At 43.5% G+C, this 12,509-nt stretch overlaps 1 protein-coding gene across 1 annotated transcript in view; it reads right to left on the bottom strand.

Annotated features, from left to right (window-relative positions):
- LOC124716852 (luciferin sulfotransferase-like) overlaps nt 1-12,509 on the bottom strand; it is a 57,316-nt gene that overhangs the window by 21,188 nt on the left and 23,619 nt on the right. Inside the window, exon 5 of the mRNA XM_047243405.1 lies at nt 3,188-3,282. Coding sequence (XP_047099361.1) covers nt 3,188-3,282 — 95 coding nt within the window. The remainder of the gene's footprint in view (nt 1-3,187; nt 3,283-12,509) is intronic.

Below are 12,509 nucleotides of genomic sequence, written 5' to 3'. Positions count from 1 at the left end.
CTTGTGTATTTGTTTTCTTCCTGTCTCTGTGTAGTTTCATAGAATTTTTTCTTCTTTTAATATTAAGCTACATTCACTATGATGAGGAATACTGTTATCCTCAAATATAATTGGCATTAATAATATGCTATTTACTTTGTAAAGATGTTAGACATTATTTATTCTGTTTAAATGCTCATGTGTGAAGTTGATGTTTCAAAAGTTATTGTGATCTTTTATGTATGTACTCATGTCATAATTCCACTGATGTATATGTTAGTTCGATTCTTTTGTAAAGCCCCTATTATCTACAAATGTTATCTGTATTATTATGTTTCAATGATGTTTTCTGTATCTTTGTAATTGTATTCTCATGTTATAAAATTGTACTTGACACCAGTTCATCAAATTAAGTAGCTTGTGAGTTACATTTCACTGCACACGTTTCTGTTGGTCATAGTATATGGACAATATGTGAGAAGTTGGGACTGTTAGTGTTTGCACGTGTGTTACTAATTCAGCAAGGGACTGGATAACAGCATTGCTGGTTCTAAGGACAATTCCAGAAACTTTGTGAGTGCACAAGTGGTGGTTTATGGACTTGCTATATTGTCCGCAAGACTCTTCGATGGTGAATGTGCACCTGCACAATCGCAACAGATGGCTGCTGGACATTTCTACAAGGACTACAGTAGGTCTGCATCTCTGGTGGCCCACCAATACCACAATCTCTACCAGGACTCCAGTGGGTCTGCTCTGTGATGACCTACCTACCAATATTCTTCAAAACTTCGAATGACTCTGCTGTGGGTTTGCTCCATTGTGGCCCATTACCTGTCAGCATGTCAAGAGTCAGCACTGTCTTTCCATTGGAAGGACAACACTACTTCTTCAAGACTGTATGGAAATCCACTACTTCTATGTGCAATTTCTTTTACTAATGAGAAACTGTAATTACTATTATGATGAATGATCAGGACTATCTTTATGGACTGTGAGAAAATTTTAGCTTTTGACCAACATTGTATCAATAAGTGTGTGCATTTTATATCTTTGTTACTGTAATTGTGAAAAATTTTTGTCAAATCTGTATTGGCCAGTGCCCAACACCATTTGTAAAAATTTTTTGTGGGGAGCATGGGGCCAATGTAAGTAGGCTGTTTATGTTTTCTTTATGTAAGTAGGCTGTTTAGGTTCTTATGTAAGTAGGCTGTTTATGTTTTCTTTATGTAAGTAGGCTGTTTAGGTTCTTATGTAAGTAGGCTGTTTAGGTTCTTATATTGGTAACGCCGCCGCCACGTAGCGCTCTCTGTATGAAAATGAAATCACTGGCTGTGCTGTGTGCAGTCTGTGGCTAGTTTGCATTGTTGTCTGCCATTGTAGAGGGGCAGCTGGATGTTAACAGCGCGTAGCATTGCGCAGTTGGAGGTGAGCCGCCAGCAGTGGTGGATGTGGGGAGAGAGATGGCGGAGTTTTGAAATTTGTCATGAACTGCTATATTTATATATCATGATATCAAGGTAAATACATTGTTTGTTCTCTATTAATATCTTTCATTTGCTAACTATCCCTATCAGTAGTTAGTGCCTTCTGTAGTTTGAATCTTTTATTTAGCTGGCAGTAGTGGCACTCGCTGTATTGCAGTAGCTTGAGCAGCGAAGATTTTTGTGAGGTAAGTGATTTGTGAAAGGTATAGTTTAATGTTAGTCAGGGCCATTCTTTTGTAGGGATTCTTGAAAGTCAGATTGCGTTGTGCTAAAAATATTGTGTGTCAGGTTAAGCACAGTCTTGGATAATTGTTCAAAGGGGACGTTTCAACTTAACATCTGAGGCCATCAGTCCCCTAGAACTTAGAACTACTTACACCTAACTAACCTAAGGACATCAAGCACATACATATCCGAGGCAGCACTCGAACCTGTGACCGTAGCAGTCTCGCGGTTCCAGACTGTAGCGCCTAGAACCGCCCGGCCACAACGGCCGGCTCAATTCAATTATATATCGTGGTAATGTGCAGTGATTGGGAACGATAATTATTTAACAATTTGGATGTAAATCAATGCGAATAAGGTAAAATCCTTAAATTTTGCTTTATTGTTGAATATCAAATGGTTCAAATGGCTCTGAGCACTATGGGACTCAACTTCTGAGGTCATTAGTCCCCTACAACTTAGAATTAGTTAAACCTAACTAACCTAAGGACATCACACACATCCATGCCCGAGGCAGGATTCGAACCTGCGACCGTAGCGGTCTCGCGGTTCCAGACTGTAGCGCCTAGAACCGCACGGCCACTTCGGCCGGCTGTTGAATATCACCATTAGGCTTCAAAGTTCAGCAGTAGCGTACGAGATGTTGTGAAAGCGAATCATGTTTGCCTTATTTTTTATTGTGTTCACGAATTTCAGTTTTGTTTGCTTGCCTTTGCTAATTTCCGATGGCGTTTCTTCGTCCAGTTGACAGATGTGGGTGGCTATTAGCCATTGGGTGTATATGAATTCTGACCTGTCTCAGCTTTGTTCTAATAATCGCAAAGATCTTATATTTGTCAGGTCAATGAAGTTCATGTGTGCGAATTAGCTGAATATTTTACACGGGTTACAGAGCTTCAAGTGATTGATAGTTTCGACCTTCAGCCATCAGATGTTCTTAAAGTTTAAACCAACGAATTTTTTATGATTTAGTTACAGAGATCTTTTCTTTCTGAACTCAGTGATGATATTTAGGCTTCTGTAAATTGACGTGTACAGTGGTTTCAGGAGCATTATAGTGAACTCTTGTTGATGTCTCGGCGAGCAAATTCACCTGATGTAAAACCCGTCTGGGTCTCTACTGGGCGCCATCACTGTGTGTGTGAATTACACGACCTGTGCGTAGGTATCCGCTGCTACGTACCTCCAAAAAGTTACCAACCGACTGTCGGATTACTGGTACGCAGAATTAGTGACGTATTTCGTTCCAAAGGCTGACAAATAAGCTATTAAACACGCGGTCATAACGCTTTGGCTCATTAGTATAAGTTTGATCTTAGTTGAAGGGAGCGAAATACACTAGATGCAAGCCATCATATCCATTAGAGAAAACGACGAGAGAAGTTGCATATCACAGAATATCAGTGCAGAACAGCCGAAACCACGCCACTGATCAGTCACACAGAGAAAACCTGAGAGATCGCAACTGCACTACTGTTGTATCATCAAGTACGTACCTTCTTCATGTCTTCGTAAGAGTAGAAGAGGACATTGGGCTCATTCCTCAGGTTCCAGAAGGGGAGCACGTGGTCCCAGTATGGGCAGTACATGACTGAAACAGAAACACGTTGTGCTTTAACCCTCTGCGGACGATCTCGACAAATTTGTAACGCTTACAATGTATCGGCATAGTGAGAATTATTTTCTCGCAGTCGCCGTGCGTAGCAGATTTGTAACACTTCAGACTAAAAAACAGTATATGAAGTTGCACTGAACTGTGTGAATTTCTTCAACCACTGGAACAGATGAGTCTTTGGAATTCTGAGTACCGTGGACGCGTATATTTGAGCTGTTGATATTTATTATTACCAATCTTGAAAAATGTCAGTTATCAACTGACGTGGTGGAGGCAGTTTTGAGGTACATGTGGATAACAAAATGATTATTGTAGACATTATTCCTAGAATTTCTGAGCCTATTTGTTAAACGTTGCAAATTTGTCAACTTAGGCACTTGCAAGCAACATGTTCTTTTTTTTAGATAATGAATTCTGTAGTATGTTATGGAAAGAAGAGGAGTGTTATCGCTTGTGAGACTGATGGAGAGGTTGGTGACTGTTTCATCAGTGCCTCCTCTAGTGATACCACTATGTGATGTGAACCGATTGGATAAGAAGGCCAAAGAAATGTTTGAAGTATACTGTCCATCAATTATTCTTCTCTAGAATGAGTTTTTAGGAGGAATGGATCTTTTAGACACACTAATTGCATTATACAGAATCAACATTAGATCAGAGAAGTGTTACCATCGCCTATTCTCTCACTTCGTTGATACGATGGTAGTAAATACATGGCAATTGCACAGGAGAGACTGTAGCTTTCTTGGTGTATCAAAAACAATACGAGGCCACTTTGACAGTTCAAAGCTGAAATAGCTGATGCCCTGTGCAAAATTAGTAAGGACGTAAGTAGGGAAAAGAGGGAAAGACCTTATTCAAGCGTGTATGAAAGTCAGTTCTCCAGAGGGTTGTTCGTCAGGACAATGTTGGAGATTGACCAGTTGTGTCTGCGAAGAGGGGCAGATACAATATGCCAAACTGGGAAGGAAGTCCATCAATTATCTGTCAGACGTGTTATATTAATTTCTGCGCCGAGGGGAAAAGAAGTGTTTTCTGGACTTTCATAAAGAACAAAAACTATGAAGGTCAACAGTTCCCAATTGTTGAATATTTCCATATGTCGGAAAGCATAAATGTAATTACTGACAAGTCACAATTTAATTTATCCGTATCCTTAAGTACCTAACGTAAAAAACATATAACGCAACAAAATGCATTATATAAACATGAGTTAATATATTTTTTGTTAATACACGCTTATTGTGACCCTAAAGTAACACAAATATAGCATTTAGAATTTTTTGCCTTCACTGATTCTTAATTTGGTCCGTAGAAGGTTCATAGCGGAAACCATTCTAGACGTTATATAATGAAACAGGATTACCGTAACATGCACAATGCTAGCTGCGTTGTCTACGGTTACAACCACTTGATGAGTATGCGGGGCACTGCTTGAGATAGCGGATTTTAAACCACATATGACTGTTACCATTGATTTTTGTAACTCAAATAGAGCAATGAGGATACACCAATACTTCAAAAACAGCATATCGCCTATTGTGATTTTTATTGTATCACTGAAGTATTCTCTTAGATGAACTCAGATACTATGGTAAAAGGTGTACATCAGATGACTGTTCAAATGCTGGCCACCTATCAGTGTGGAAACAATAAGAACTTTGACAGTGGACCAGAAACATCGCCACTACTCTTATTTTATCATGTTATTTCTGAATTACCTACCGTCACATAACGAAGAGGCCAACTAATCTTTTGGTGAGACTACAAATGCAGTTTTGATGTGTAGTGCAGATATTTTTCCACCATAGGCTGGCCTATTTACACTAGTGACCATTTAAATCGCAACCTCATTAGGGCGACAACAGCAAACGTAAAATTCGATTTTAGTGTACAGCATGCTTGAAAATGCAATGATTTGAACTTTACACAACGTATATAGATGTAACATCATTTACATTCAATATATAAGGAGAGGTCGCACAGTGGGTTCTTCCATTTGAATGTTGGTTGCCTGTGTTGTAACTCGTGAGAGCCACTAAAATGAGTATAGTACAACTGGTGTTTCGTTGGCATCGAAAGCTTAAATAGGGCACGAACGTAATCATTAGCCTATGTTACAGGTCAGTCTGTTACCAAAACCTTTACCTGCAATTCAAATTAGTTGACTTCACCAACTCTAACCAGATTATCACCTTTCACAATAACTTAGACGTCAGGCTACGTTAGAGATCAATCTGTCAGCAGAACGAAGTTGACCAGTTTCAACAGTGCCATATCGTTACTCATACTATTATTTGTCTTACACAACTGCTGTTCTGGCAGAAAGAGCTAATAAACATATACAATACGTGATCAAAAGTATCCGGACACCCCAAAAAACATACGTTTTTCATATTAGGTGCATTGTGCTGCCACCTACTGCCAGGTACTCCATATCAGTGGCCTCAGTGGTCATTAGACATCGTGAGAGATCAGAACGGGGCGCTCCGCGGAACTCACGGACTTCGAACGTGGTTAGGTGGATAGGAGTCACTTGTGTGATACGTCTGTACGCGAGATTTCCAAACTGCTAAACATCCCTAGGTGTACTGCTTCCGATGTGACATCGAATTGGAAACGTGAAGGGACATGTACAACACAAAAGCGTACAGGCCGAACTCGTCTGTTGGCTGACAGAGACCGCCGAGATCTATCCAGACCATCACACAGGAATTCCACACTGCATCAGGATCCACTGCAACTACTATGACAGTTAGCCGGGAGGTGAGAAAACTTGGATTTCACGGTCGAGCGGCAGTTCATAAGCCACACATCACGCCGGTAAGTGCCAAACGACGACTCGCTGGGTGTAAGGGGCGTAAACATTGGACGATTGAATAGTGTAAAAACGCTGTGTGGAGTGACGAATCACGTTACACAAAGTGGCGATCCGGTGGCAGGCTATGGGTATGGTGAATGCCCGGTGAACATCATCTACCAGCGTGTGTAGTGCCAACAGTAAAATTCGGAGGCGGTGGTGTTATGGTGTGGTCGTGTTTTTCATGGAAGGAGATTGCACCCCTTGTTGTTTTCGGTGGTACTATCACAGCACAGATCTACACTGATGTTTTAAGCAACTTCTTGCTTCCTATTGTTGAAGAGCAATTCGGGGATGGCGACTGCATCTTTCAACATGATCGAACATCTGTTCATAGTGCACGGCCTGTGGCGGAGTGGTTGCACGACAATAACATCCCTGTAATGGACTGGCCTGCACAGAGTCCTGACCTGAATCCTATAGAACACCTCTGGGATGTTTTGGAACGCTGACTTTGTGCCAGGCCTCACCGACGGACATTGATAGCTGTTCTCAGTGCAGCACTTAGTGAAGAGTGGGCTCCCATTGCCCAAGAAACCTTCCAGCACCTGACTGAACGTATGCCGACGAGAGCGGAAGCTGTCATCAAGGCTAAGGGTGGGCCAACACCATACTAAATTCCAGGAATACCGATGGGGCCCCCACGAATTTGTAAGTCAGCCAGGTGTCCGGACACTTTTGATCACATGGTGTATGTAAAAAAAAGAGAAAGAAAGAAACCGAAACCGGTCATATGAATAATAAAAAAATTTGCAATCAAGACGGATTTTAAGTAACATTAAAATCACTGATTGCTGTTATCCCATAAGACATTATGTCTGTTTTTGCAAAAAAAAAAAAAAACGAAGTTGATTCTTGTATTCTGGTGACTAACGAAGTAGTGGCAAAGTACCGGCCTTTGTTTCACGAGTCCGTTGGCGCTATTCATCTAAGTGAAAAGAGATTATAATCAGATCACAGATGAACAATTATTTGACGTGATTTGTACGTATCTGTGAAAAGTACGAGTTAGACATTGTAAATACATTACCCGAGAAACTTTTAAGAACAAAGTACTCATCTACACTCCTGGAAATGGAAAAAAGAACACATTGACACCGGTGTGTCAGACCCACCATACTTGCTCCGGACACTGCGAGAGGGCTGTACAAGCAATGATCACACGCACGGCACAGCGGACACACCAGGAACCGCGGTGTTGGCCGTCGAATGGCGCTAGCTGCGCTGCATTTGTGCACCGCCGCCGTCAGTGTCAGCCAGTTTGCCGTGGCATACGGAGCTCCATCGCAGTCTTTAACACTGGTAGCATGCCGCGACAGCGTGGACGTGAACCGTATGTGCAGTTGACGGACTTTGAGCGAGGGCGTATAGTGGGCATGCGGGAGGCCGGGTGGACGTACCGCCGAATTGCTCAACACGTGGGGCGTGAGGTCTCCACAGTACATCGATGTTGTCGCCAGTGGTCGGCGGAAGGTGCACGTGCCCGTCGACCTGGGACCGGACCGCAGCGACGCACGGATGCACGCCAAGACCGTAGGATCCTACGCAGTGCCGTAGGGGACCGCACCGCCACTTCCCAGCAAATTAGGGACACTGTTGCTCCTGGGGTATCGGCGAGGACCATTCGCAATCGTCTCCATGAAGCTGGGCTACGGTCCCGCACACCGTTAGGCCGTCTTCCGCTCACGCCCCAACATCGTGCAGCCCGCCTCCAGTGGTGTCGCGACAGGCGTGAATGGAGGGACGAATGGAGACGTGTCGTCTTCAGCGATGAGAGTCGCTTCTGCCTTGGTGCCAATGATGGTCGTATGCGTGTTTGGCGCCGTGCAGGTGAGCGCCACAATCAGGACTGCATACGACCGAGGCACACAGGGCCAACACCCGGCATCATGGTGTGGGGAGCGATCTCCTACACTGGCCGTACACCACTGGTGATCGTCGAGGGGACACTGAATAGTGCACGGTACATCCAAACCGTCATCGAACCCATCGTTCTACCATTCCTAGACTGGCAAGGGAACTTGCTGTTCCAACAGGACAATGCACGTCCGCATGTATCCCGTGCCACCCAGCGTGCTCTAGAAGGTGTAAGTCAACTACCCTGGCCAGCAAGATCTCCGGATCTGTCCCCCATTGAGCATGTTTGGGACTGGATGAAGCGTCGTCTCACGCGGTCTGCACGTCCAGCACGAACGCTGGTCCAACTGAGGCGCCAGGTGGAAATGGCATGGCAAGCCGTTCCACAGGACTACATCCAGCATCTCTACGATCGTCTCCATGGGAGAATAGCAGCCTGCATTGCTGCGAAAGGTGGATATACACTGTACTAGTGCCGACATTGTACACGCTCTGTTGCCTGTGTCTATGTGCCTGTGGTTCTGTCAGTGTGATCATGTGATGTATCTGACCCCAGGAATGTGTCAATAAAGTTTCCCCTTCCTGGGACAATGAATTCACGGTGTTCTTATTTCAATTTCCAGGAGTGTAGGTTGCCACGAGGTGAAAGGAGAATCACTGGTGTGCCAAACTTGAGGACGCGAGCAGCCTTCTTAGGAAGCGTCTCTGCCAAGGAACGTACCTCAATGAAACTTTGACCACACATGGTAAGAAATGTTACTGTGTCATACAGAAGAAAACTAACAGAAATAAACAGTCAGACAACAGAAATGACAGTTTTATTCAAAGACAGTAACTATAGTGAAGTCACCGCGATTCATGTTCGTCCCCTCGACGCACAAACGACTTTACACGGTTCTTAGTTGGGTGTGAGATCACGAAGGACGGCAATGCATGCTCTGTAATGTGCTCCCACGCTGGCCACAAAGTAGAGCCTTCCATTCCTCCACAAGCGAGGTTCACAACTGCTGAATGGTCGTTGGTGCACGTGGATGTGATCGATGGGATTTAAGTTGAGGGAATGGGCAGACGAGTCCTCACATTCCAAGAGCTCATCCACCTGCACTGTTCGATGCGGTCATGCATTGTCATCCATACAGATTACGTGAGGCTGAATCCACCTCTGAAAAGACGCTCAAGAGTGCTATCGACAGGGGATGTCCAATTGATTGCATAGTTTCAGATTTCCATAAGGCTTTCAACACCGTACCGCACAAGCGTCTTCTAACCGAACTGCGTGCCTGTGGAATGTCGCCTCAGTTCTGCGACTGGATTCGTGATTTTCTGTCAGAAAGGCCACAGCTCGTTGTAATAGACGGAAAGTCATCGAGTAGAACAGAAATAACATCCGGCGTTCCCCAAGGAAGTGTTATAGGGCGTCTATTGTTCCTGATCTTTATTAACGACATAGGAAACAATCTGAGTAGACATATTAGATTGTTTGCTGATGATGCTGTCATTTACCGTCTTGTAAAGTCATCAGATGGCCAAAACGATTTGCAAAACGATTTACATAAGATATCTATATGGTGCGAAAAGTGGCAGGTGACCCTGAATAAAGAAAAGTGTGAAGTTATTCTCATGAGTCCTAAAAGAAAATTCGCTAAATTTCGATTACGTGATGTTGTTGTTGTCTTCAGTCCTGAGACTGGTTTGATGCAGCTCTCCATGCTACTCTATCCTGTGCAAGCTTTTTCATCTCCCAGTACCTACTGCAACCTACATCCTTCTGAATCTGCTTAGTGTATTCATCTCTTGGTCTCCCTCTACGATTTTTACCCTCCACGCTGCCCTCCAATACTAAATTGGTAATCCCTTGATGCCTCAGAACATGTCCTACCAACCGATCCCTTCTTCTGGTCAAGTTGTGCCACAAACTTCTCTCCTCCCCAATCCTATTCAGTACCTCCTCATTAGTTATGTGATCTACCCATCTAATCTTCAGCATTCTTCTGTAGCACCACATTTCGAAAGCTTCTATTCTCTTCTTGTCCAAACTATTTATCGTCCATGTTTCACTTCCATACATGGCTACACTCCATACGAATACTTTCAGAAATGACTTCCTGACACTTAAATCAATACTGGATGTTAACAAATTTCTCTTCTTCAGAAACGCTTTCCTTGCCATTGCCAGCCTACATTTTATATCCTCTCTACTTCGACCATCATCAGTTATTTTGCTCCCCAAATAGCAAAACTCCTTTACTACTTTAAGTGCCTCATTTCCTAATCTAATTCCCTCAGCATCACCCGACTTAATTCGACTACATTCCATTATCCTTGTTTTGATTTTGTTGATGTTCATCTTATATCCTCCTTTCAAGACACTGTCCATTCCATTCAACTGCTCTTCCAAGTCCTTTGCTGTCTCTGACAGAATTACAATGTCATCGGCGAACCTCAAAGTTTTTATTTCTTCTCCATGAATTTTAATACCTACCCCGAATTTTTCTTTTGTTTCCTTTACTGCTTGCTCAATATACAGATTGAACAACATCGGGGAGAGGCTACAACCCTGTCTTACTCCCTTCCCAACCACTCCTTCCCTTTCATGTCCCTCGACTCTTATAACTGCCAGCTGGTTACTGTACAAATTGGAAATAGCCTTTCGCTCCCTGTATTTTACCCCTGCCACCTTTAGAATTTGAAAGAGAGTATTCCAGTCAAGATTGTCAAAAGCTTTCTCTAAGTCTACAAATGCTAGAAACGTAGGTTTGCCTTTCCTTAATCTTTCTTCTAAGATAAGTCGTAAGGTCAGTATTGCCTCACGTGTTCCAGTGTTTCTACGGAATCCAAACTGATCTTCCCCGAGGTTGGCTTCTACTAGTTTTTCCATTCGTCTGTAAAGAATTCGTGTTAGTATTTTGCAGCTGTGACTTATTAAGCTGATAGTTCGGTAATTTTCACATCTGTCAACACCTGCTTTCTTTGGGATTGGAATTATTATATTCTTCTTGAAGTCTGAGGGTATTTCGCCTGTTTCATACATCTTGCTCACCAGATGGTAGAGTTTTGTCAGGACTGGCTCTCCCACGGCCGTCAGTAGTTCCAATGGAATATTGTCTACTCCAGGGGCCTTGTTTCGACTCAGGTCTTTCAGTGCTCTGTCAAACTCTTCACGCAGTATCGTATCTCCCATTTCATCTTCATCTACATCCTCTTCCATTTCCATAATATTGTCCTCAAGTACATCGCCCTTGTGATAAGTCACACAAATCTGAAAGCTGTAAATTCAACTAAATACTTAGGGATTACAATTATAAATACCCTAAATTGGAACGATCACATACATAATGTGGGTAGAGCCGACCGAAGACTGCGATTCATTGGCAGAAAGAAGGTGCAACAGGTCTACTAAAGAGACTACTTACGCCACGCTTGTCCGCCCTATTCTGGAGTACTGCTGTGCGGTGTGGGATCCTCATTAGGTGGTACTGACGGATGACATCGAGAAAGTTCAAAGAAGGGCAGCTCGTTTTGCATTATCGCGAAATAGGGGAGATAATGCCACAGACATGACACGTGAATTGGAGTGGCAATCATTAAAACAAAGGCGGTTTTCGTTGCGACAGGATCATCTCGTGAAATTTCAATCATCAATTTTCTCCTCCGATTGCGAAAACATTCTGTTGGCACCCACCTACATAGGAAGGAATGATCATCACGATAAAATAACAGAACTCAGGGCTCGCACAGAAAAATTTAATTGCTCGTTTTTCCCGTGTGCCGTTCGAGAGTGGAATGGTAGAGAAACAGCTTGAAGGAGGTTCATTGAACCCTCTTCGAGAGACTTTATTGTCAGTAGCACGGGAATGACGTAGATGTTGATGTAGATAGAGAAGGAGTACAGTGCCACAATAACGTTGATCAGTGAGTGAATCATGTTCTCATTTTTGGAGGTCAGTGTATCTCTGCAACATTAAACCTTCCCATAACACCTGAAACACCAAAACGATTCTGTTCTACATTACTCGTGTATGCATTACGTGCTCCCACCTCTCACCATATGAGGGTGTATCCAGTACTGTCCAACACAGTCGTTTTCGTGAACTCTGTGTTATGGTGCGGGGAGTCATAATCGGCATTCATGCATTCATTCTTCCTTTTCCGTGTCCGCTTAGCATTTCCAGAAGGTAGCAACTCCGATGGCGTTGTTGGTTCCCTCGATCAGGTCCTGCGTTGTGCAGGGTTATTCAAGTTGAGGACGTATTAGCAGGTGGGCCGGGTCTTGTGTTGTTCCGCCCTCGCAGGTTGTATCTCCATCAGCTGGAACAATGCCCCATTTTCGCATGTTGGTCCTGCGTAGAGCAACGCCCACCCTAAGACGATTGAGCAATCTCCAAATAGGGTAGGGCAAGTTGTTTCCTGGAGCTAGCTCTTCCTTTACAGGCATATCAGGTGGTAGCTTTGTCTTCCATCTGGTGATGCGGTTAGACTCTGGTGT

Source organism: Schistocerca piceifrons, chromosome 9 (genome assembly GCF_021461385.2).
Source record: "Schistocerca piceifrons isolate TAMUIC-IGC-003096 chromosome 9, iqSchPice1.1, whole genome shotgun sequence".
In the NCBI taxonomy this organism is placed as follows: Eukaryota; Metazoa; Arthropoda; class Insecta; order Orthoptera; family Acrididae; genus Schistocerca; species Schistocerca piceifrons.
This window is presented reverse-complemented; position numbering and strand designations above follow the sequence as displayed.